Here is a 26,684-nt window from a genome sequence, read left to right as displayed (position 1 = left end):
CTCTGCTGCTGTTAACCTAGCTTAAAAAAATCACAAAAAATGAGGTTATGTATCTTTTAAACTCAATAAATCCATGATATACCCAGCTTAAATCAGCATGATCTGGAACTGCTTGTTTTTGAAATCAAACCTTTTCCCTATAGAAAAAACGCGTGAGACTGCTATGAGGCTTTTTATTTCCAAGAAACCTGTAGAGAATAAAGCATGTGTTTGTGTGCTGTGTTATTATGTATGCATTGTTTAGGCAGTATGTGTGAAAGCTTTATCTATATTATGAAACTATTGGAATTAAAAACAAAAATAATTAAAAAATCCTCTTAAGTTAATAGGGAAAATAATTGACTCAGAAAAATCCCATATACATGTCCAAGAAGTGCATCTATGTTTCGCTTTAGTGAGAAATTCATGTTCCTGGACTGTGGAAGCTATCTAAATGTATTATGTTTTTTTTTTAGAAATAATATATGAAATTTAACAAATTGCAAAGAACCAAAAAGAAACTTTATTATCTTAGTGTTAAAGGCTGGTGTGATATTTGTGGTTTATGGCAGTAAATGTTAATTTAGGAAGGTCATCGCATTTTGTCCTATCTGTTGTGCTCACTGATGCCCTCTTTTGATACAGAAGCACCAAATCGCTTGCTTCGAAGCTGAGACTTTTGGGTGTAAACTATGCAAATAACTTGTTTCAAATTATTTTGTGTTTCAGCCACCTCTGCCTAGCTGCTTAAGAGAAGTGGATTGTGAATTTGAGCCTTTAACTTCAGGCTGTCCCCATTACAACATCCCATCTTTGGGATAGAGAGTGGCACTTGACCTCTTCAAGGGAATGCACCGTGACATCAGCAATGGTTGACACTGGCGGCCCTCGCTTGGCGTTCGACAACAATGGAATAAAAAATCAGGAGGTTAGAAAAATAAAAACAATGTGTTTATCAATAAACTTAATAGCTTTCATCCTATTTGAAAGAAAAAGTCTCTTTAAACTCTGTAAAATGGAGTAGAGATTTTTTGTGTGGAGAGGAAGAGAGTAGCCCCTTTTATTTTATTAGAATCTTTGTTATTACAGGGAAGTGGAGGTATATGTTCTGAAGTTCGCAGTATGCAGCTGTAAGCTGGGCTTACAAAATAAAATTCTGTATCAAATAATGTCTATAAAGTTCTTGAATGTGTCTTGAGGTAAGATAATCTGAGCAAACCAACAGAAGGACCTTTTTCGAAGTGCTGCTTAAATGTTCATATTTTGCGTTGTTAACAGAAAAATACTACTTTCTCTAGCCTGTAGTAAATTGAATCAGGCAGAGTTCTACTTCTGCAACACTTTAACAGATAAAATATGCTGTTGCAAAAATTTTGATCTGTAAGTAAGTAGAGGTAGACATACAGGCTTTGAAGTAGCTATTTCTTTTGTGTTGGCTTATGCACTTAATCCAAAACACGAGTGTTCGTAAGATAGTCAGACATAGGTACATTGCTTACATTACCTTGATTACATTTCATATAGTACAGGGGAAAGAAATACGCAACTGATTGCCTTAACTAGAAGGTTTGTTCTCTCTAATACCTTAAAACTGCCCAGTGCTTTAAACTGAGTTTTTAAAGCCAGAAAAGTGTCTTGGGATTCAGGAAAGTGCCCTTGGTAGAGGATTATATATACTCTTGCTTTAGGAGAAGAAAGCTTCTTTTAAAAATATTCTGGATTATTATTATTACACACAAATATATAAGAAAATAAAAGAAAAAAGAAGAAAAGATTTAGATTTCAACAGTGCAATATTTAGAACTTAAAAATTTTTTTTTTCCTTTCTATAGGAAAATGAGCCAGTCTCTGAATTCCCAGCAGTGATTGTGGAGCCAGTTCCTAGTGCCAGACTAGAACAGGGTTATGCTGCTCAGGTCCTGGTTTATGATGACGAGACTTACCTGATGCAAGATGTAGCAGAGGAGCAAGAAATTGAGACTGAAACTGAGGAAACAGGTAGACGTTAATGCTTTTTTTCACTAGGGTTTCTGTACAGCTTACTCTTAGAACTCCCAGATAAACATAATTTTGGCCATGAAGTAGAGATCATGACCTGGGATGGCATCTGTTCCCACTACAGTTACCTTTTCTTAGCTTTTGTGGCAACAGGTTTGGGGCCCTGGCAAGGGAAAGGGTCACCTTAGGCTTAGGATGCTGTGTTGCAACTTGTATGTGCCCTCGTTAGTAGGGAGATCTTCATTTATTTGCTTGGCCCTATATATGCAAGCTGTTAACTAGATAGCTAAACACGGAGTTTTAAAAAATAAGATGAGCCAGGAAGCTCGTTAGAATTTAGTTTTACAATATGTCCGAGCCAAATAACTGCGGGGCAGCTGGCAGTATGGACTGTGCCATTATACTTGCCCTATCTTTCAGCTCTTTCCTTCTCCCCTCCCCTACTGTCCCTTGCTGTGTGCTCTTGCCTTTTTGGTCTAAGAGGCGTTTTATGGCTGGTTTAGTGGCAGGTCTTTGTGGCTGGTAGGATGGAGTTGGACTTTCCTTTTATGGGCATAAAGCACAAAGGGATAAAATCAACTCAGCTGTATGATAAAATCAGTTTACAAATGAAATGTAGGGCATAGAAATGTGGCAAAAAAGGGATAGAAACAGCTGACCTAATTAGAAATAAGCAGGTATCTTTCTGTTAACCTCTCTCCAAATTATACAGTTTTGAGTTTTAAACCTTCTCATGAGGACCAAAGTCTGCCTAAGTTGTCTTAAGAAACAAAAACTTTGCTTCAGTGGGGCCCAAATAACATCTGACTGACAGGCTGCTGCTGTGCTGCCAGTCCTATTGTCCCTCCTGCCTGCTCTCTTGTGCTGCTTCGCATGCTTGTTGTGCTTCTTTTAAGCATTTCAGTATGCTAATTTTGAAGGTGGGAAGCCAAGAAAACCCTAAACCATTCAAATTTTTTGTTGGTTTAACTTTCTGCTAGATTATTGTGCTAATATGGAATATGTAGACATGTGGCCAAAGGGAGGACAGGTTCTCTTGGGAACTCAATAGTAAAGTGGTGAGTCCACTTGATTAGTACAAGGATCACCTACATTTGTATCCCAGGACTGCCTAATCCAGTATAGGAATTCAAAATCATGATGTCCAGCAGGCAAAAAAAAAAAAAAAAAAAAAGCCTTAGAGTTTTTTTATTATTATTATTTGTTTATTTGTTGGATTTGTAGCACAGTAAATACCTGTTCTCCGTTCCTGTAAGATTAGGTGGGTTTAAGTTCATGTTTCTCCTTAAACAGTGTGTGCAATTGCTCATATAGTGCAGTGAATCTAGATTTTAATCTCCTTGGTTATCATAGAGTCATAGAATCATAGAATCATAGAATGCTTAGGGTTGGAAGGGACCTCTAGAGATCATCTAGTCCAACCCCCCTGCATACGCAGGGACACCTAAAGCACATGGCACAGGACTGCATCCAAGCGGGTTTTGAAGATCTCCAGAGAAGGAGACTCCACAACCTCTCTGGGCAGCCTGTTCCAGTGCAGTTCCAGCCTGTTCCAGTTACTTAATGAAAAATACATGCATCAAATTTGGAAGGTGTACACTAAATAGTTCACATTTTTGGAGAATGCTTGAAATTCCAGATTACTCAAATGTGTCTTGAATTAAGGAAGCTAACTACAAATTTGAGTAATGTAAAGAGAAAACACAAAATGTGTTTTGTCTTTTTATAGTTATTGTAGTAAAACTTTTAAGGTGAGAAGTGAGAGTATTCATCTTAAGTGAAGCTGAGTTTTATGAATTTGACTTTGTTTGGAAATTATAGTGCTCATGCTTTGAAGACTGCTGCATTGAAAGGTGTCAGTTTTTAAACATCAAATATACTGTTCCTTGTGAGTAAGATTTTGATAGTTTAATGACTAACAGCACTATCTTAGGATAAAGAGTTAATGCAAATGAACTCCATATATTTCAAGGCGCCACTTTTGGCCACAATAACTTGGTGGAAACCACAATTACAAACCTGTAGTTCTTTTATAGGATTTTTTTTAAGCTCTTGCTCACAGAAAGAAACATGACTGCTTCATATTTGAAAATCCACTCTTAAAATTATAAACGGATATACTTACTATTGAGAATTTGGGGCAGAGCATGTGAAGAGATTTTTTTTGATAATGTTCACTTTAAAATTTAGTTTCTAAAAAATTAGGATAGTAGGATTTGAAATGTTTGCAAAAGTTTATGGTGTTTAAAACTTGGTTTTAATAATTTTGATATAAAAACTTCAGTGAAAGATGATCTGTACTCAAAAGCCAAATTACAGGAATGTAGATGAGGAATATAATCTAATGAGAATTTTTAGAAGCCAGTAATGAATATTAGCACTTGTGATTCCAAAAGGTCTATCAGGAGAGATGAAATCTCCCATTGCACATCTTTTCCTCTGCAAATAACCATTAAAAGATGACAGAATAGTATATGTGCTATTCATCTAGTGCAGTTTTCATGCTCTAATTTTACCCTGCAGTCAAGATGGTCTTGCACAGAATCTGTAACTACTATAGCTAAAAGATGTGCATGAGTTAGACTGCTCTGATGGAGGCAGTCTTGTGGGAGCATGTGTGTTGACCAAGAAGTTCTCATACTCCCAAGAGTCTTTCTGAATTAATTGCTCCTGCACAGAGGCAAAGCTGGTGGAGACGGAGTACAGAGGCCCCAGGAAGTATTAACTTGGGTAGTGTGCTGCTGCTAGCAGTGAGACACAGGAGTGTGAATTTAAGTGTACATTTTAATTTTTATTCTTGTTGTTAAAAGATACTAGGCCCTGAGTCAGAAGTAATTTGGTGTTGGAGAGGTGGTGAAAGAAACCATAGTGAATGCTAATCAGAAAGTAGAATGAAAGAGGTTTCTAAGTGCATTAAGTTATTTTTGAAGGAAATGTGGTATAGTAATACTTATGTAAAGAACTTTTTAAGATGCTCATTTAAGATTCTGACTTTAAAAAGTATCTGCCTTAGTTATGCTAGTGGAATCCTATTTTAGATATATACAACAAACTGATTTCTGGGTGTGCTTGAAAAAAATCTACTGTTATATTGATCTCATCTGACTTGTACTTCAGAAGTGCCAGAATAAAATCTCCGTGATGCTTGATAAACATACAGCTCTTGCAGCAAGGAGGAGGCAACGCAGACTTCGTAGAGAGTATACATCAGAAAGAATTACTGTCAGTAGCTGAAATGATATGTATTCCCATATCATAATATAGGTATAGCTGTCAGGCCATGTATCAGGCCATGGACCTGATTTTTTTTTCTTTTTTTTTTCCTTTTTCTTTTCTTGTGACAATCTATTTGCAATTCCACTGATTACTTGTTCACATGCTTTATCATTTTTTACATAATATATCTTCCAAGAGCCCTGAGCTACTTCACAACTAATCTAAGTTTATGCTGTATAGTAACATGCAGTGTTTCTAGCCTTCTGAGATGCAGGTCACTACCCTTGGTGATATGCGTAATGAGCCAGCTGATCTGGTAAAAATTTACTTATGACATTGAAGAGCTGCTCTGTGCTGTGCGCTGGAGGGTTCTCTTTGTAGGCTGCGATTCTGTGATTGGATTCAAGTCTGTGTGCGTTGCAGGGACTCTGGCAGTGCAGATCCAAGGACAAAATTGGGGCCTACGGTGTAACTCTTGTACTAAAACAGCATTTGAAATTAAAAACTTAACCTGTTTTTGAGATCATGATTCAAATGAAATATGCGGTGTAATCATTATAAATAACCATGTCTATAAATTAGTTAGATTATGTTTTTTACTTGCTAGAATCCTTCCAGCCCATCTCCCACTAATCCGTCCTGATTCATTAATTGGGGATTATTGATTATGATTTATTTATTAACCAGAAAAGTAGAAGTGGAGATTTCTTTTTCAACAAACAAGAACGTCTTAAAAGATGGAGTCAGTTTTCCATTCTAGTTCAAGAAAAAAAAAAAAAGCCTGCGTGGCTGGAGGAGAAAGAAATATTTACAAAGGAGTTGCCTAGGAAAAATGTAAACAGTTTGGTCTTTTCAGGTGTCTATATGATTTTGTCAGTGGAAACAAACAGCACCTCTTAAGGTTTAAAATTAAAGTAGATTGAAGTTAATGTTTGCACCACAATTTGTGTGTGTGGTATCGTTCTTAGAATTATGCTTTTAGGCTACTGTCGGCTGAGCTGCTCTTCTACGACTCTGCGGTTTACTGCAACCGTGGTTACATTTATAGTGTACTTAATCCATCCCTCTAATTAATTTGTGATATTCGATTTTGTTCACTTATATTTCTGGAGTAGATGTCTATTCTCAAATTAGTTTGCCCCCCAAGTTTAGGGGGGCAAGTTTTAGGGGGGCAATAAGTTTTATTCAGCAAAACCATTGTGGTTCATGTGTCAGCAGAATCTGCTGCCTTTGTAGAAGCAACCATTTGTGTGTTCTGTCTGCCTGTCATGGCACATAGTCCTTAATATCAGCGCATATGTTGGCTAATCCAGTTTTTGGATTTATCATTCATGTGGTGCCCAATCTGCTACACTTCCACATAGGTGATGGCTAGTCTTTTAGTCAAACAAGGCAAAAGATGGATATCTGAAGAGTAGAGTAATGGTATTTTTGAAGTGTCACAGATTATCCGGAGCTAGATCATTACAATTGATTTCCCCTTCTGCTTTTTTTAAATTAATCATCAGAACAGCAAGTACATTTTTTATCACAACATTAATATCAAAGGAGAGAAAACAAAAATACTGCTTTAGAGAAGTTGAGATACCATCCAATTTGTGAACTGTCACCACGTTTTTGAATTTTATGTTCCATCAGAAATCCTCCCTGTGGTGCAAGCTGAAAGTCTGTTTTAATTCTAAAAATGTTATTGCCGCAGGGAGGTAGAAGATCTGCATGAAAAAAATGGGGATCTGAAAATGAGCCCCTCCAGGATTACGATCTGATGGAAAAATAGTGAGCTACAAAGACAACAATGCTGGTATGTTTGTCTCTAATCTCTTAAACTTGTTTTTCCACTAGTTGAAACTATCATGTAAACTGATAAGTCATCCTTAAGGAGGGAGGAGGTGAATAAATGAGTTGAGACTTAACTCCTTCCCTAATTTAAATGAATGCATGAAAAAATGTATATTTAAGACAAATTTATTTTAAAAGGCAAAATTTTACTACTTACACTGCTACCACTGTTGGAAGCAGTCTTGTACATCTGCTTAAAATTTTTAGTTCTTACCTGTTCTTGTTTGCTTTTATTTACCTTCTTTCATTATAATTAAACCTGCTTCCTTTTGACTTCCTTTATCTGAACTTGAGCTTGGGAACTCCTTTGTTTATCTAAGACAAGTTTGTCTCTGTTAAGTATTATATGTTTAAAATTCAATATTAGCTCTGGTTAAACGCTTGCATTTGCTTTGGCGTGTGTCTGTAGGGAATAAACAAAGCAGTGTTATCCTTTATTCTCTGAGATGCTATTTGATGAAACTGCCTCTTGCAACAAAATGAGTGCACATCTGGTGTAGTAGTGGTAGTGCTGATGCACCTCACGGATTGAACTTCATTTCCTGACACTGACAGCTTGATAGCGGTTTGAGAAGTGGAGAGCAGGTTGCTGCAGGACACTGTGCCAACGAAAAGCAAGAGCTTGGGCATTCCGTAAACTCATCTCCACTTTCAAGTCAAGTTGCCGGTTTGCTAGATGGAAGAAAAAGAGATAAAGCTATGGCAGAAGCACCGAGTACTTGCCTTTGTATGAGAATTAGGTGGCACTAACATGTTCGTGGGTTAAGAATTTGTCCTCTGAGTGTGAATTAACTTGGACACCATGCTGCAACTACCCTGGTGTGAGTTCTCGCTCTGCCGAGAGATCCATTGCACTTTTACAAATTGAATAATGATGATAACGGAACAGTTGCATTTGCTAGTGCTATACCACTCGGAGCAGTTTCGTGTACGTGGGTACGTACAGCTGTTCTCAGTAACGCTCTTGCATCAGAAAGAGAATTCAACTGCAAATTAAATTTTGTCATCTTTACTGGCTTGTAGCCCCAGGTGTTTCCTTTTCTGAGAAGTTAGAGAAAAGAGTCTGTGCAGAGGATCTATTAATGATGTTCTTACGTAACAGAACCAGCCTGGTTGTGGTGTCCAGTTCTTTTGAGATTTCAGGTTTCTGCTTTGCTGCTTTCAGTGCTATATTAGTGCTGAAAGAACAGTTAGTCATAAAAGCTCATTTAACAAATATTTCTGTATAACTCGCAGTTGCGAGGCTCATTGAGTACCTTGGTAGTATGGGTCATTATGGCCTAGACCTTAACTGGACAGGCTTGCAGTCTTCTTGCAGCCACTTTAGTGGTCAAAAACTTTTGACAAGCTTGTTAGTAATAGTAAATTTTTAAGGGCAATCTACATGTTAAGACTGTAGCCGTGGTTGATGAATTCCAGCTTTGTGTATGCATAAGGACGACCTGCTCGCTGATAGCCGTGCCATGTTAGCACAGCAGTTGTCCCGCGGAGCTGTGAATGCTCAGCTGGGCTTCAGTGACAGGTCAGGCTGGTGCTGGTCTCAAATAGTGCACACGCTGTAAGGCTGAGTAAGGTGCTTTGGAAACACCGGATTTATACTATGCTAAACTATTTTGAAGAACTTAATTCTGAGGCAGGGAAATATATAGAGATACATTTTGTGAAACAGCTGAGTGTTTCTTACTCTGCATTCACAAGCGGTAATGCTAAAATTTAGACCCTTGACTTGATTCTGAATAGTGCCTTTCCTCAGGACACATTTTGCTTTTCTGTATGGTATGGCCTTGAGGCTGAGTCTGCCTCAAGGCATGGATTGGGACAGGCTTGTGCCTTCAGTATTATGAGACTTTATCTGATGTGGGCAAGAAGATAATCTTATGGCTGTGGCCGTAGCTTCCCCAGTTCTTGCAATTTTTCAGCTTTGAATGTGGTGTTTTTTTTTTTTTTTTTAAACTGTAGAATCTGTAACAGATGTTGATGTTTGTGGAGATGATCTGATACAAGAGACTGCTACATCCTCTTGGGCATTTTAGGAATAGAGCAGTTAAAAATGCTTCTTTGTATCTTTACTGTGGCAACGCAGCAATAGCTCTCAACAGTTCTGCTGTTCTGCTGTTGAGGACAGCACCTGTTTCCGTAATTGCTAGATACGAGTTTCTTCGGGATTCTAGGGAAAACTGAGTGTTCTGTAACTACTGGAAGTTTGTAAATGAATTCTGTGCTCCGGACACAACATCCCTGGAATTCTGAAGTTACTTGGAACTTATTTGGTGTTCCAGCATAGCCCCTCTGGCATTCCAGGTTTGCAGGTGTTTTCATGCTTATGAATACTGACAAATGCTGCCCTCTCACATTTACCTGCACTTGACTGACTTAGGTGAAGTTAAACTAGTTGCCTCTGAAATAGTAACTGCTTGGTGATACTTGCCTTTTCTGAGGGTCACTTTGTCACGCCAAGGTACAATCAGAAACCTCTTTAGCTAAAAACAATGATATACAGATTTTCTTTTCTGGTTCAGAGTTTTCTGTTGAAGGTGAGCAGCAAAGGGAGAAATGCATTGGAAAGTTTTAGTTTCTGGAGTTGTGAGCTTTATGAAATAGTTCTCCAGAGAAAACGAATATCTGTTACCAGAGAGTAGGTTTTTAAGGCACTTGTTAAAGTAATTCTGGGAGAGGAAATCTTGCTTAGGAAACTGTGGGAGAGGGAGCTGCCTTTCTTGTGTTGTCACTGGGTGCCATGTTGGTTTTAAATGCAGTGAAGAGAATTTCAAATCTCTTGAACACAAAACTATACCAACTTCTCAGCAGTCTTGTGTGTACTTCTAAAGATCTTCCCTCAATACTTCTTGGTAGGTGTTGCCCTTTGAATAAATAAATTTAAGTACCCTTTAAAGTAATTTTTAAGTAATAATTTTAAGTAACAAAAATTTTGAGGCTTTTTTGTGATTTACTTTTCAAGAAAGTGCCGAAGATACTTGATGGTTCTTCTCCCACTTGTCAAATCTGCACAGATCTTCCCCCTTTTCGTGTTCTGAATTTCTGCTTCAGGTGTCTGGTGTGCAGTTAATCACTTCCTGCTTCCTCTCTTGGGTGGTCTTTTGCTTTTTGGAATAACCAGTATGAATTTTAACTGCTGTATATTGCACAGAAAAAGTGAAACTTGTTCTCTTTAATTTGAACAAAGTTTCCATGTTCCTTATCAAGAGAGGGGACAGGCTGTTGGTGCATTCATGTGTGGCAAAAATAGTTTTGAATGGTGGCTTTCCTGCATTGCTGCATCCTATATATGTCTATATAAAATACTTGTACTTAGGAGGTTCTGCATGTGATGAACATGTAGGTCCTCCTGGAAGAAGTCCAGTCACTGGACCTCAAAGAGGCCCAATGAAGAACTTCTGCTCAGGGATTGTTCTGTTTCTATATATATATTCTACTTTTTTTTTTAATCTCACAGAGATACATAAGTTGATTTGCAATCTCATGTGGTCCCATTACATTATGGTGAATCTCTCTCTGCCTCTTGTGTCTTCCCCCGCTCTTTTTCAAAGTCAGCACTGTAGCCCTTTTCGCTCTTTGAGCCTCCTGCCTCCCCCGGGAGGCTCTGAGGGGCTATTTCAGGCGTTAGGCGCAGCGTTCCTTTCTCCCGCGCTGAGCGCGTTTCCTCCCGCGGCGGAGAGGTGTCCCCGGCGCTGCACGGAGCGCGCGGCGGAGCGGCAGCCCGCGGGCAGCGCTGCGGGGCGCGCGCGCCGCGCCGCGCCGGGGCGAGCAGGGGGCGCCGGCGCCAGGGGCCGACCCGCGCCGAGTCCCGCGCGGCCCCGGCTGCGCTCGGCCCGCGGGCGGCCCCGCGCGGCGGCGGCGGCGGCACTTCCTGTCTGCGCCGGCGGCGGAAGGAGCGCGCGCGCCGCCCCGCAGGAAGCGCCGCCGCCGCCGCGCGCCGTGGCGGGGCCGCCGCCGCTGCCGCCCGCGGGAGCGCGCCCGGGGGGGAGCGCCCCCGCCCCGCCCCGCGCAGCGCGGCCCCGCGCCCCACGTGAGGCCGCGCCGGGCGCCTGAACATGGCGACCTCCCTGCATGAGGGGCCCACCAACCAGCTCGACCTGCTCATCCGCGCCGGTAAGCGCCGCGCCGCCACCGGCGCCGCGGGCGGGCGGGCGCGGAGCGCGGGCAGGACAGGCCAGGACAGCGGCTGCGGGCGCGAGCCGGGAGCGGCGGGCGGCACCTGCACCGGGGCAACCAGGAAGTGCGCGCGCGCGCGCCCTGTCCCGTCCCCCCTCCCCCTCCTCCCGCCGCCGCGCTGCCCCCTCCCCACGGGCCGGACCCCGCCGGGGCGCTGGCCCCTCCCCCCGCCGCCGTTGCCCTTTTAAACTCCCCGGTGCCGCGGCGGGGGGCGGGGCGCGCGGGGCCGCGGCCCACGTGTGCGGCGGGAGGGGCCGCCCCTCCCCCGTCGCGGCGGAAGCGGCGCCGCGGCGCGCGGGGCGGGGCGGTGGCGCGCGGCGGCCAATGGGCGCGCGGCGGGGCGCGGGCGGGCGCGCGTAAACACGGAAGCGGCGGCGCGGCGCCCCACGTGGGGGCGCGTGTCCTGGCGAGTGCCCGCCGCCCTCCGGCAAGGCCGCCGACACCCCGCAGCACCGCGCCCGCTAAGCGTGTCCCTGAGCGCCGCAGCCACGCGTTCCCTGAACGCTGCCGGGAGCGAGGGCTCCACCGCTTCCCCAGGCAGCCTCTTCAGGCGCCTCAGCACTGCTTCCGTGTAGAAGTTCTTTCTGGCGTCCAACCTGAACCTCCCCTGGCTCAACTTGAGGCCATTTCCTCTTGTCCCGTTAGTAGTTATTCCAGGGAAGAGACTGACTCCCACCTCCCTGTAACCTCCTCTTGTGAGCAACAGAAAAGATGGCCGAGCTTCACGAGTGGGCCTGGTTAGTCACACAGCTAAATGTCCGGCTGAGGCATCTGATCTCGTGAGCGCCGCTGCTGCAGGCTCCACGAGTCGGCCCCTGCCTGCAGTGCGCAGTGCAGAGGGACCCTCCAGGCGGCTGGTTGTTGCCTCCACGTTTCCTGAAGTTGCTCTGTCTGCATCGCTTGTGGCCATCTGCGCCTGCCCTTAGATAGATGAGACCTGGCCTTGGCGGTGTTTTCTCTAATATCCTTACTCTAGCTCGGTCAATGCTCTTTTTTCTGATACTGGCTCTGCAGTGTGGGGTGTGGATACCTGCACACAGGTAGTATTCCCAACCACACACTCTCATAGCCTCGTATCTGTGTGCTTATGTATGTATGTATGTGTGTAGATGGCATTGCGTTGGCTTGAGTGGATTCCTTTATCCTGAGGAATTACTCCAAGTATGTCCTGTTTCTTTCCATATGTTGTGTCCTCAATGTTGAGAAAACCTCAGTGTTTGATGGGTGCGGGGGGAAAGCTGAAGCAAAATTGGCCCTGCTTCAGGTTGTCCTAATTCCTGGCTCTAGGAGCAGCTCTTAGAGCAACTTTAAAAAGGCAGGCTTACAGAAAAACCCCAAACTCTCAGCATTGGCCTGATGTCGTACAGTGTGCTGCAAGGCAGGTGTTCCAAGGCGACTGCTCTGCTTGTTGTTGCTGCTATGTGGTGGATTGCTTCTCTTCCTCACGTCCCCTTCAGCTGAAGATCTTTAGAGCTAGCAAAGCTGCCTGATGAGGGAGTTCAAAGTATTCCCCAAATCAAGGAATTGCCCTGCAGTTGCTGAGCTAAATGCCTGCTGTAAGTCAATGAATTGACTAAAAATATCTCTCTTTCCAGTGGCATGGGGTGAATCGAAAGATTACAATGCAATGGCAGTTAAAATATGGCCTCAGTGCTCGTGCTGCCTTATGTTGCTGTTTATGTGGTCTATAAGTGCTGAGGTGAAGCGGTCACGCGAGCACCAGTAACCTTTACTGAAGTGCCCTAAGAGTGCGTGTAGTTTCTCTTGGCTGAATTCCTCCTCACAGCAGTGCTCTGGCTGCCTGATAGCATTAAAGGATAAGCCGTTGTAAATCAGGTGCTGCACTTAAGTGCTGACCTTGTAAATGCAGGCTGCGATAGCCTCCCAGATAAAGGCAGGGGCTGTGTTGCAGTTCCAAAAAGCAGCGCCGAACATTTTGGTCCATTTTCTTCCCCTCTGTCTCCTGACTTGCTTTAGTTCATTTTGTTACTCTTCTTTCATGTCAAAACTAGGAGCATTGTTACAGAATTGATGCATTGCCAGTATTCTGCTCAGAAATGCTGAAGTACGGCCCTGTCAGGCCTAATTACCAAGTTTGGTGTTTTGTAACAGCTGTTGAGGGCCTTGAATAATCTACTGTACACACTGTGTAGGGGATGGAAGTGGGGCTGGAAGCCATTAGGTCAGTGCTGGGGAGAGACATCAGCTTGCCTAGCCTGTTCTTTTTGAAATTAAGGTTACTTGCTTTTCCAGTGGAGTTGGGCTTTTTAATAAGAGGATCCGTAATTTTCTGCACAAAACAGAAAGCGTAACAGTTTAAAACTGTTTTAAAGAAATGCCATAGAATCAGATTGCTCAAGTGTGCTTTTTTTTGTCTTCTTAGTCCAGGATCCCTGCTCACCTGGTTTGCCTTCTGCTCTCATTATCTAGATAAGCCCCACAAAGTGCCATGATACAAGCACAGTTTAATCAATGTTACTTCTTTATCCTGTTGATGCTACTTCTTTATCTAGTCACCTTCAAGAACGGGCTGCTGGTTTTTGCTTGTCCATCCCTTGTCCCAGAGGACACTTCTGGCTTGTTCTCCTTTGTTCTCTTTTGTTCTCTTTGGGATCTCCTCCTAGCTCTGTTTTTTCCACCAATATACACACCTGGTGAACAAACACTTGGACTCGCTGTGCTCCCTTACCTAGACATATTCTAGGGTGGCAAAATGACATTTAGGTAAGACTTTGTAGTGAGAAATGAATGTCCACTCTTCCTTTCCAAATGTGTTGGGGCAGTAATGTTGCCACAGAACAGCTGAAAGTGCTGACCGAAACAGCGGCTACCTGAGCTGGCCAGTTAGTCTGGAATTGGCCGTGTGTAACAGCTGACTGAAGGCTGCAGTGCTCCTAGACCCCAAACTTTGCGAAGAGGACAAAGCAAGTTGGGAAGACCTCAACTTGGTAGCACTCATTTTAGCAAGTATTAAGTGCAGATTTTTTGACAGCATTGGTTAGTTAGCTGACATGTCAGACAGGCATCATGTATTTTGTTCCAGCCAATGCAAAAGCGTTAACATTCTTTTTTCTCAAATCTTCAAATGCTTCAAATCTTCTTTATCGCGCAGTTCAGTAGCACGCTTAGCGCTGAGGGGGAATATCTGATTCCAGTGCTGATGCAGGAGTGGTATATTTGTAGCGCAGCTGCCTGTCGCCCGCGTGCTCCGGTGATGGGTGGCAAGCAGTAGGTGCTGGCTGGAAGAGGGGGGGCTTTGTGGGCAGCTCCTGCGTGGCCGGAGCTCCTCTTCGCCAGGGGAGCTGTCTCGGTGGAGGGTTTGCCCTCCTGCTTGAGCGCGGCTGGGTGCCTGGCTGACGCGCTGCAGGACGCCGTGGGGAGGGCGGGTAGGGGCCGCGCCGTGGGCACCGCCTGCCCCACCGGGGGAGCTGCAGCCCCTCAGGAGTGTCGGGGGCAGCTGGGCGCTTTCACCAGGCGCTGCCTCCAGCCGGGTCTGCATTTGGGTCTCCTGTTTTGCGTGTATGCAGCTGCAGGTCTGTGTGCTTGGTTTACTCGCTGCTAGGTTTTCGGTAGGTATCCAATCCTTGCTTTTCAGCAGTATTAAGATGAAATACACTAGACAGGCACGCATGTTTCCTATGTTTACTTGTGCCACAGCTCGTGCTAGTAGTGGTTTTTCTGCCTTTCCCTAAAGCAACGTCCAATTGCTTCGCAGCCGTTTGCAGTAGCAGGCTAGATGTGCCCGGAGGTTCCCGCAGGGCCTCGCTCCGAATCCTCCCTCGTTCCCGGCGCCAGGCATAGGTGACCCCGCTTATGCTAAAGATAGACGCGCTGCTGCTGGCCGCCCTGCCGCAGCGCTCCGGCTTGGAGCCTGTGGCCATAAATGGAGCGAGCGAGCGGCGCGAGCCGGCAGCACCTCGGCGAGCGCGCGCCTGGCGCGGCAGGTGCTGCCGCGGCGCCGCTGGCAAGGGCCGTGCGCGGGCGCGCGCCGCGGGGCCTGCCTCCAGCCGCCCCGCCGGCCGCTCGCCGCTCTCACGGCTTGCTGTGCTCTGCCCGCCATCAGCTCGTGCATGTGTTATTTTCTCAAGGTTATTTTTAATTATTTTTGTTGGTAACTCAGTTATCTTAAACTTTCGGAAAAGAAAAGGATTTTTTTTTTCTTTCCTCACCTGTTGCTTAAAAAAATCTCTGCATTAGTGTGGTGTGTGGGTGTATGTTTGGTTTTTAACCCCAACCTGCAAATTTACTTAATGTCCAGAAATTAAACTGGATTTATCTGTTTTGCAAACTAATCTTGTGTTTGTATTTTTTAATATTTTGTTTTTATATTTTTCTATCCAAATAGACCCAAAAACTGAAGAGAAGGTGACTTTTAGATTTGAATGGGGTATTAGTTGGAGAGGGGGCAACTTCCCTCCACTGCTGTTAATCTTTAGCTGTCTTCATTTTAATCTGTTTTGTTCTTGTTAAATTGAAGGCAAACCCAAGTTACGCTTCCCTTAGCTCTTGATGGCCTAACAGAAGCGAGGAGCTTGGTTGCAAAACAGAAATCTAGTCTGAGAAGTGGTGGCGTTGGTTCAACTTGTCATGCCTGTCCTAAATGTTCCTGGTGACAGGAAGGAATAAAAGCATCACCAGTCGTTTTGGGAGGCTTGGTGTCGCGGATGGGTTAGTGCTGCTGTGGACTTTGCAATATGCGGAACAGAGTCTCATGCCGTGCTGTGTTTCCGTGCAGTGGAGGCCTCGGTGCATGGCAGTAATGTGCACTGCACGGACAAGACCATCGAAGCCGCAGAGGCCCTGCTTCACATGGAGTCTCCGACCTGCCTGAGAGATGCCAGGAGTCCGGGTATGTCCTGCACAGCTCCTGCTCCCTGGACTGTCTCTCCATCCGCCAGTGTTTATCACAAGTGCATGGGAAACCTGCTTGTCTGTAGAGTTGCGTGTAGTTTAAAACATTTGCTTGCATATTCCAAAAATATTGTTTTGTTTGAATTTTATGTGATTTCCTTGTCACATAAGGAAATTTAAAAAAAGATTTAAAAAATCAGTTTTAGGTGATTTCCTTATCACACAGTAACATACTTTAGGTGATTTCTCCTCTCTGAGACAGGTTATTGAATATAGATACTTGAACAATTAGGCATTTGAAATGGACTCCTTATTTTACATTGCTAAAACAAGTAGATATTTTAAGGGAAAATATATTTCTAATCTTTTCTTTTTCTATTTTAGAGAGAATATTTAAATGCACTGTGTTGCACAGTAGTACCAGTTTAGAAAAAATGAAAGTTAGTTACCTTGCATTTTCCAAGATTTAGTACTGAGTATTGCTCTTCTATTTAATATATTTTGTTTAAAATAATTTTATATAGGTATGATAAAATAGATATGAAATTTCATCATACGCTCTTCTCTCTCTCTCTCTCTCTCTTCTCTCCCCTCCTCACCCTCCCCAACATAGTGGAAGTTTTTGTCCCTCCTTGTGTGTCAACCCCAGAATTTATCCATGCTGCCATGAGACCAGATGTGATCACAGAAACTGTGGTGGAGGTTTCTACGGAGGAGTCTGAACCGATGGATGCGTCTCCTGTTCCAACATCCCCGGATATCCATGAGCCAATGAAAAAGAAAAAAGGTACAGATGCCTCTTTGGAGCAGCAATCTAAGAATCTGTTTCTGGTGTGCCCCCTGGTGTGGATGCTGTGGTTGGTAGTGGTGGAGATAGGTTAAACTGTCTGATTTTCCTCCTCCTATAATAATGCAAAGTAAATGAACGCTGAAGCATGAGTTCTAGGGGGATGAGTGTCCAACAAAAAAGAGAAGAGGATAAAGGAGAAGGATGTAGTTCACAAAATGGTTAAGGAAAAAGGCTTTTTCTTGTTTCATTTTGTTTTTATTAAGCAAGATTTAGGGAGTGGAGTGAAGATAAAGGAGGATTCAAAGTGGACCTTTGTGGGTAAATAAATATTTGTTCCCTGAAATATGAATGTGTGTGGAGATGGGGTGATCTCAGGGATTTTTTTTTTTTTTTTGAGGGAAGGGGAGGATTTCGTCCTGCTTTTGGATGTTCTTTGGATATTTGGACCTTGGCTATATGTATTGACAGTACTCTGGAATCATCTCATGTCCCACACTCAATAGCAAGTATTGCAAATGCCAGAAGTCAAGGCCACTGTGAGTAGAAACAGTATCTGCTGAGAACGTCAAAAGTTACGCAGGGGCTAAGAGCTGTAGTGTGTGTATTATCAGGAGGTGCTTCATGAAGTGGTGTTTGTGGTGGAACACTGGAGTTGTAGCAGGAAACACCAGGCCTCTCTGGGATGAAGTTCTTGGCTTAGGTCATTTTCTAAGGCACTGCAGCCAGGCTTGTGCTAGATTCTCCGTACCAGCTTCATTAATTAAGTTTCTGCAGTGGATATATTTTGCAGAGTGTTCTTAACTACTGCGACCTTCAGGAGGAAAGCCATTTTGTGACAGCCAGTCTCTAATTCTAGTTCTACAATTAATTCTGTACATGCCACAATAATTATATTCCAATATATATTTCACTTATATTTTGGGGTGGCAGGGCGAGGGTTGAGCTGTGCGTGCCTGCACTGCCGCTGACTTGCGTGCGCTGGTGAGAGTCCTGCAGGACTGTGAGGCAGCAGGCAGGGGCTGTGCCAGCGAAGATTCACTGTGAGCTGCAACTCCATTTCCTTACTGCAGTTGATAACTGATCTGCCTAAATGTTAACCTACAAACCCATAAATCAGTTTGCAAAATAAATAGAGTCTTTCCAGTAAGAGAGGTATCTTATTTGTCTGATTGGCTTGTTTTAAAGGACAGACTATTCAGAAAAGTGTTTCAAGTGTTCAGCAGCCAAATGGGATTGCTGTTAAAGGCTGGCAGCGGATGAAGTTTCTGGTCTACCAGAATTTTTTACAGGCACTGGTATAATTTACATAATTTTAGGAATATCGTTTTATTAGCACATCCAAACACACAAAGATGGAATATTTGCTTGTAATTTAGAAAAGAAAAATACAATTCTGATAAAACAGCATACATCTATTAGGATTAGATTTAAAACAGACGCATGTAAAATGAATATGCAGACTGGGATACCCGGAGAGTTGTTGCTCTGCTGCAAATGGCATTAGACAAGAACACTGTGATGGAAAAATGTTAGTGACTGTGGCCGCACACTTGATTAAACTGCCTGTTTGTTTTTCCACTCTTGGAGAAGTCATTTCTGGACAGGTTGTGTTGCAGAGCTCTGCTCAGCAAGTTCTGACATTTCACAGAGGATAGTTTGTATGTAATTTATTTTTCCTGTTGCAGAGAGTCCAGACGCCTGTTTTTTTCCATAAGTTTTCCATAACTTTTTAAAGTTCAGTGTTTAATGAAGGGCGTTGCTCATCAGGCAGAATTAGCGCTCGTGTGCTGGAGGCAGGAGATTTAAATGGTTGTTTTTTCCCTATGGCTGTGGGCAGGAGCGTGGCCTGTTTGCAGCCTGCTCCCCTGCGGGGTGATGCTCTTCCCTGCTCCTGCCTCTTTACCTTGAGGTCAGCCACGTGCAGAGGGATGAGGGAGCTGCAGGTCCTGCCAGAGAGGGTTTCCTCGCGCGCCTGGGTGCTTAGTGCAACGCGCACACCCCAGAAACAAGGCAGGAGGGAGGAGGAGTGCGTTTTGTAGCGTAACAGGTGCTGGGCAGAAAGTGTGCAAATATGTCTGAGTCTTGTTCCATGTGCTCGGCGTTTGCCTCACCTAACAGTAACTCATCAGCAACTGAAGTAAATCTGCATGTAAAATGGGCAAGAGGATGAACAATTATGTTGGATACATGGCAATAATAATGTAGGAATTTAAATTTATCTATGCCCTTAGCAAGGAAATGACAAAAAAGAAGAAGACCGTATGATCTGCTTCTTTCAGGAGAGTGAAACTGTAAAATACTTTTATTCTGTGTTTAATACTGCTTCCGTTTTCTTTCTATGTGCAGCTGGCCGTAAACCAAAGACCCAACAATCAGCTATTTCCGATGGGTCTCCAGACCTAGGTGTAAAGAAGAAACCCAGAGAAGGCAAAGGTATATTTTTCTCTATTGAGTCTTTCAGATTATGTGTATATTTATATTGTATATGTTACTGGAAAAGCACAGAACGTGGGAACTTTGGTGGCTAAATTCCCACTGCTTTTGTCATAGATTTAATTTTATTGCAAGCCTTCCACCTTGCTTGTACACGGCGTAGCAGGGGTTGTGTGCTGGCACTTTGCGAGCACACAGTGCCACGCTCCACAGTTGGCAAGCTTGGGTGCGTGTCCCGCATTTTCTTCTTTGCTTGGCTTGTGGTTGGTGGCTCGTTCTGTCTCCTGTTGGCTCGTGCTTGATGCCTGATTTCCTGTGCTGCCACTGAAAGGCCTGTTGCCGAGCACAAGCAGCGTATGAGCATTTTTGGTGGTGGTGGCTGGAAACCTGTTTCCTTGATTCATTTGCAGCCTTCAGTGGTAACAGGGTGCTTCACTAAGAGATGCCATTTGGCGTAAGCAGAAAAAAAAATGACAAGATGCTGCTTTAGTTGGTGGGCGAGGGGCTTTGTGCAGGAGGGTCCTACTTTTCTAGTGCTGCTTCAGCTGCACAGCGAGGCCCTTTCTGGTGTCCACGTCCCTGGCCTTCACTGAGCAGAGAGCCCAGTGCTCGCAATTGGCTTTCGAGTGGAGTACCGTGTGCCAGCTCTTCCCTGCGTGTCGATAAGACTGTGGATCTTTTTTCCTCTTGCTGCACAGAAAGCTGTTTGGTGATGTTGCTACATCTAGGAGGGACAAGAGATTTAGTGACTTTTAGAAGCAGCATGAGGGCCGAGGGAGTGTGCAGTTGTCAGCCTGAGCGCAACTATTTTGGAATTCGTTTGAAAGTAAGACCTCTTCTGTTTACATGACTTCTTATCTGGATATGACTCCTGAGTTGTCATATTTGTGGGTAGACCAAGAAAGAATGAGACTGATGTCGTGTAGATATTAAGTGTTTTTTTTTTTTTTTTAATTGATTTTCTTAAGCTGTAAACTTTTGTGCAGTGGCTAATGTTGCTTCTTCAGTTTTGAGGGTAGCAGTGGATCTTAATGATGGTTAGATCTTTGCATCTGATGTATTTAAAAGTCTGTTGCTTGATATATTTTTCTTCTTTTTTCCCCCCCTCTAGTATTCTTAAAGGCTTCTTAAGCTTCTTTCTAACTGAGAGCACAGTTACAGCTGCCCACTATCAGAAGAGTGCTTGAAAAGGATCCTCGTTCCTAGTTTGCTGTACCATGGTTTTTAAAAAGGAGGTCTGCGTTTCACTCTTCCAGTTTCTGTGTCTCTCAGCAATTTCTCTCTGTAGTTGTTTGTTTTGGGATAAGGGTTGTCACTGGCTCTTTCTTTTTTTAAAAAAACTTCTGCTGGCCATTTTAATGATCTGCTTATGCCTCTTGTCCTTGCAAGATACCGTTGCATAATCTATACTACACTTGGCATAAAGTAGGTTGTTTTTCTTAATGTAAGCTAACTTAGTGTTCTGCAAACTGTTTTGTAATTGAATTTCATATTTGTTATTTTAAAATTACTTGCAAATACAAGCTACTTCACATGCAGTTTTGGTTTTGGAAAACACAAAAACTCTTCCTAGAGCTTATTAGTGTCAGTGGAGTTAAGTCCTGGGGATGCTGCTTGTGCTGGGAAGGAGATTGCTTTTTGTCCTTGTGGATACTCCTTCCCAGGTGCTGTCCCCAATACTTTCTGGTGCAAAGTAAAGCAGCTGTAGATCTTATTTAGTTGTCCTTTAGAGTTCCTTACAAAGGAGGAATTGAAGATGTATTATTAAGTAGGATGGAGTTGCTACCATTGCTTCCAGCATAGAGAAATAGCAGTTTAGGCTTGGTTATTCTCTTTCCTTTTTTTTTTTTTTTTTTTTTTCCCTACCTTGCTTCAATACTCTTCCTAAAGCAGAGGCCGATAGCATAAAGGTGCTGGGGATTTTCTCCTGTTGGTAGCTGCGGGACAGATTGTTGCCACACGCGGTGCCTTGTGTCTCTCTCATACCTCCTGGCCACTAATCCTTCTATTTTGAGACTGCCGCTAGCGTTCTTAAATAGCTGGCGGCTGTAATGGCCAGCTAACCAAAAAATGATTCCCATACACAAAACGCACTCTGTCTGGAAGTGCAGATAGGTCGCGGTCATGCCTAGCTCCTCAGTGCCAGCCTTGCAGCATCAGGTGGCCTGAGACCTTTCGGGGAGGAGATGGTAACTGCCTGTACCTAAAGAAACTTCTGCCTCCCCGGCCAGCTGCAGTGCGTGTTTATGTCTACAGGCTGGGCTTTCTAATGCGAAAGAGTAAATATACACTTACATCTGTATGGACAGATGTAAATCTGTCCATACAAAAAGGTTTAGTAATGTGTGTCTCTCTTCCTCATGTGGCTGTGTGTTTGGATTCATTGAATTAGGCTATGTTTTAGGAGGAAGTATTTTAAGAAGGGTCAAAACTTTGCTGTTCATTTTGAAAGTGAGCTCCCTATTAAATGCCTGCTAGCTGTGGCTGGCGTAACAGCAGTGTCATTGGGTGTTCCGCTGTGGTATGCGGCTTCCAAGCAGTACCGCTGTTCCATGCTCCTCCCATGGGGAAAAAAGCTGCTCTTTGGGTCAGTGCAAACTACAGGGGAAAAGGGAAAACTGTTGAGTCGGTAGCACTGTTCCTGCAGAAAAATGAACGTTAGGCAGTGGTTTCTCTTAAAGTTCCTGTTCGCTTCCTCGTGCTAAAGTTCACTTTTATTTCTGCAGACCCTACAGCATTTGGCAATGAATCCAGGAATTCTATTTCTGAGGGGCTAGGGAAAAAACACTGGATTAATTCCAAGAAATACTCTGCAGATGAGTGTTTTTGTTTGTGTTTTTTTTTTTTTTTTCCCTGGAGTAAATGTCTTAATGACCTGAAAATTTACTGGTCTTTTTGTTAAGTGCAGTTATGAGGACTTCTCACACTTGGCATAAACAAACAGTAAGTTGGGCCATTCTAACTTGAAAAATGAAATGAGAAAAATGTTTTCAAAAAGCTTTATATTTCGTTAATGTTATCCTTTCCTTCCCTAAGATACAGAGTTGAGTTATCTAGAATGATTCCAAGATCCCTGGTTCTCTGCTTGGCTGTTCTTTTATAGAGGTTAAATTCAAATGTCTCTGAAATCCATCGGAAGCTGGATTCTTGGTAGCTCTTGGACTAGTTCTTACTGCTTATTGGTTTGGTTGGTAGAATACATTAGTTATATCTCTGTGAGATGGTGTTTCGGAAGACAAACTCCAGCTTTTCTCTTTTGAGACTTTTCAAAGACGGTTGACTTCTTGGAGTCTGTGACAATTGTCTTTGTGTTGTAATATATATCTTCATCATGGCATAACAAATGCTATGTTGGGACACCAAATCTCAGGAATTAATGATCTTTTGTACTTATTATATAACCCTCGGTATCCAAAGGGCTTTGAAAACATGCTCAAGTGAAGTAACTTACTGAGGTTGTGGTACAGTGCAAGGAGCCTTGTCACGGTTGGAGGTGGTTTGTTCTTGAAGCACTGTGTATCATTTATATATTACAGCCTGTGCCCTTCACAGTCATAAAATGCACTGATATTTCAACTCCTTGGTAAGAGAACATGAGGAAAACTTCCTGAGCTCTGCTCTTCCTGTGCCTGCTGAGAGGCTGCAGGTTGTAGTGACTTGGTGCAAGAACCTAGGGTGGGTGCTGGATTGAAGAGGCTCCTGTGCAAAATGTTTGGATTGTCTTCTTCCAGAATGTAAATATTTATGGACATTTAACTAAATGAATGAGTGCTTGCCAGTACCATTCTCTGTGTGTCTCATTTCTAATACAGGCCTCTATACAGTTACCTGTATATGGAGAGTTTGCTGATAATAAAAGTGGATTTCTAATATCTCAGTGCTTTCTGATTCCTAGGAAATACAACGTACTTATGGGAATTTCTTCTGGACCTTCTCCAGGACAAAAATACTTGTCCTCGATATATTAAATGGACTCAGCGAGAGAAGGGCATCTTTAAACTTGTGGACTCAAAAGCTGTCTCCAAACTATGGGGAAAACACAAAAACAAACCTGACATGAACTATGAGACTATGGGAAGAGCCCTGAGGTAACCTCCATTAATACCTAAATTATCTATTTTAATTTTAGCTCTCATTTTTAGTATTGACTATCGATCTAATAACATTTCTGAGTTTTTTTTTTTTTTTTTTTTTTAGTTTTGTATACTTGCTGGCTTGACTGTTTATGAAGCATCAGAGTCTTGTAGTTCTGTTGCTTTTTATGTTGGTAGTTAATATGCTTTTTAAAATTTCAAATGTGTATTTTAAAAGGCCAGATTTTTTTCAACTACATCCTTGAAATACTTTGATAGCTCTTTTTTTCCCCCTGTGACTTCTCATATTGTAGATACCACCGTGGTTATTTCAAATTTTCTGATTATTGTAGAGAGATTTATTCTTTAAAAACTATCATTATGTCAATTACTACTTATTTGTACTTTCCTTGCAGATACTACTATCAAAGAGGAATCCTTGCAAAAGTTGAAGGACAGAGGCTTGTGTATCAGTTTAAGGAGATGCCGAAAAACATAGTTGTCATAGATGATGACAAAAGCGAATCTTGCAATGAAGATTTGTCAATGCCTACAGATGAAAAGTCTTTGGAGAGAGTGTCATTATCTGCAGAAAACCTCTTAAAAGCTGCAGCCTCTGCACGTGGAGGAAAACACTCCTCTCAGTTAAGCTGCACCAGACCAGAAAAGGCAGTCACCAGAGTTGTGAACATTGCCTCACCAGTGCACGATACTTCATCATCATCATCTCGCCCCTCAACCACCACTACTACTGTCCCAGCAACGACAGCTCCCAGGTTGGTTTTATGGCAGCTTGGCCTTGTCATCTGCTGACTTTCTCGGTTAGGAAGCTGCCTTTTAGTTTCTGTTTTTATACTTTAAAATCAGATGTCTTTATTGATTTGCCAGCAGGCAGCAGTGTAACATGGTAGGGCACTGTCGAAGTCTAGGGTCAGAGACTAGAGCCAATTGGCTGTCAATGTGCATGCCCTCAGGCGTATTTTAAAATTATGTAGAAGGGGGGAAAAACAGATACGAATGCTGCTAAACTACTGAGCTCTAATCATAGATGCACAGGAGGGTATTTTTTTTAAAACAGCCCATGAAAAGTCTGTAAATTCTAGATTTGTCTGTCCTTGTTTTCAGCCCTGATGATGCCCTGTGTTTCCACTTACCCATCTTTCTTCTTCTGCAGGACTGTACGTGTGGCTATGCAAGTGCCTGTCGTAATGACCTCTCTAGGACAGAAAATCTCCACGGTGGCAGTACAGTCGGTAAACACCGGGTCGCCGTTGATAACCAACACCAGCCCAACCACAGCGACAACTCCAAAGGTAGTCATCCAGACAATCCCTACCGTGATGCCATCCTCTGCTGAGAACGGAGACAAAATCACCATGCAGCCTGCCAAAATCATCACCATCCCCGCCACACAGCTCACGCAGTGCCAGCTGCAAGCCAAGGCAGGCCTGGCTGGCTCGGGGAGCATTAACATCGTGGGGGCGCCCCTGGCTGTCCGAGCACTGGCGCCCGTGTCCATAGCGCACGGGGCGCCCGTCATGAGACTCTCAGTGCCTGCTCAGCAGGCGGCCGGTCAGACTCCTCCGCGGGTTATCAGTGCGCTTATACAAAGCCCAGAAGCGAAATCAGACACGGCAGCTTCGAAGCAGGAGCACGAGGTGAAAACGCTGCAGCTCGTGCAGGAGGAGAAGCCAGCGGAGGGGGGCAAGACTGTGACTCACGTTGTCGTTGTTAGCACTCAGCCCTCAGCCATCGCCCTTCCCGTGGCTGTGAAGACAGAAGGAATTGTAGCGGGCGAGAAGTGAGGAGCGGTGCGCGCTCTTGGCGTGGACTTCTGCCTTTGAGTATACTGACATAATCCGGGGGAGGGCGGGGGGATGTGATCACCAAGTCAAAAAGGAGAGTTTTGAAATGTTAATAAACACGCATATGTTGAAGACTTACTGGAAAAAGATTATTTTCCCATGTTTTGGTGAGATTGAACCACATTGAGATGCTGACGGAAACTGCCTCTTCCAGTTGGGAAACAGCTAACCTGTGGAGAAGGAAAGTTAGAGGGACTGAAAGGGACCAAACAGTTCACTACGCCAAGTTACACTAGGAGCTGGAACACTAAAAGAGCTGTGCGAGATACCTTGCCTTGGTTTAATTTTCAAGCAGAGAGGAAAGTCTCATTGTTACAAATGGCAATTTTGGTGCATTTTATGTGCATACCAGCAATTACTACTGTGTGCCCACAGTACTCAACTGGTGCTATGTGAAAAACTCTTGCTACTAGGTATTCTAGAATATGAAATTAAGGAGAAGATTAAAGAGCTTCTAAAAGAAGACAGAGAGACCTAGAGGGATTTTTTTTGTATCATACAGCTTAAGCAGATTTTAAATGAAAGCCTTAGACTGATTTTCAGTTATCTTTCTTGAAATAAGCTAATGGCTTGTTTGTGTAAAGCTTTTTTATTAAAACAAATTTTTTAAAAATCTTGTACCTAGCACAGTATTGTTATAGAATTACATGTAACATATTTTGTATGGTAGTTAAAGTCTGTCTAAATTTCTTAATTGTGGACAAAATAGCAGCAGGCTTTGGGCCTGTGCTATAACATGCCTGTGTCTCTCACTTAGCCTTGACATCTGTGCATACATTTCAGTTTCAACTCTACTCTTGTCACTTGAAAGGTCACACCCAGCATGAACTTTTGTCAGGTAGTTTTAAACCTGTAAATTTTTTTTAGTTGAAGTTAAGAGGGGAAGTACCAGTGTTCAGAATGAACTATAATAGTTTGTATATTCAACATTTGAAGTATATTCTATTTTGTTGTACTCTTGTTTCAAAGTGTATTCAAGTAGGTTTTACTGAAATATAGAAATGAAATTTAATTGTTTGGTCTGCTTTATTTTCCCCCATTTCAATCTGTTAACTTACTCTTCTGCTTCTTTTGAAGTCTTGCAGGCTTTCAGCCTAAGATAGCTGATAACGCTGTGGAAATTTGGGACTTGTCACTACTCCGAGTGCCTGACTGCAGCTCTTCCACACAGTATACTCAAGTATTTGAGCAGCTTGCAGTAGTTGGTGAGGTAACTTCTGGCAAGGGTCTGGTTGTCTGAGCTATTTTTGGGATGGTGTTTGCAATGTTCCTATACTGAGGCTGTTCATGAAATTTGTGGAGAGACTTGAGTGGCTTGAAGTTGCTGCCCCCCAGCTGCGAGGTGACATCTTCGCATGTGCTCCCAGTGTGTTCTCTAAGGCTAAGAAAGCCAAGTGTGCTTAAATCGTGCTGAGAATCACTAAGAACTTGAGCAGTGTGAACTAGCTAGTTGTCCTCCAGCTACAC

At 43.4% G+C, this 26,684-nt stretch overlaps 1 protein-coding gene across 3 annotated transcripts; it reads left to right on the top strand.

Moving 5' to 3' along the window:
• The first annotated feature begins 705 nt into the window (after positions 1-705).
• Positions 706-26,229, top strand: ELF2 (E74 like ETS transcription factor 2). Of its 3 annotated transcripts, none has more exons than XM_088526570.1 (8): positions 706-907; positions 1,812-1,977; positions 15,941-16,054; positions 16,670-16,843; positions 19,193-19,279; positions 23,175-23,367; positions 23,769-24,128; positions 24,527-26,229. In XM_088526570.1, exons 1-8 carry the CDS (start codon positions 848-850, stop codon positions 25,155-25,157), a joined length of 1,785 nt encoding a protein of 594 aa, XP_088382696.1. In that variant the 5' UTR covers positions 706-847; the 3' UTR covers positions 25,158-26,229. The 3 variants fall into 3 exon arrangements, with proteins under 3 accessions (XP_088382696.1, XP_088382698.1, XP_088382697.1); XM_088526572.1 differs by lacking the exon at positions 706-907 and adding an exon at positions 6,893-6,994 and having other exon boundaries at positions 1,842-1,977; XM_088526571.1 differs by lacking the exons at positions 706-907; positions 1,812-1,977 and adding an exon at positions 11,044-11,142.
• Positions 26,230-26,684: the final 455 nt, after the last annotated feature.

This window comes from Tinamus guttatus, unplaced genomic scaffold (assembly GCF_059628265.1).
Source record: "Tinamus guttatus ecotype Peru unplaced genomic scaffold, ASM5962826v1 Tinamus_guttatus_pri_ptg000247l, whole genome shotgun sequence".
NCBI lineage: Eukaryota > Metazoa > Chordata > Aves > Tinamiformes > Tinamidae > Tinamus > Tinamus guttatus.
Note: the sequence above shows the minus strand (reverse complement) of the source record. Positions and strands in the feature narration are given on the sequence as shown.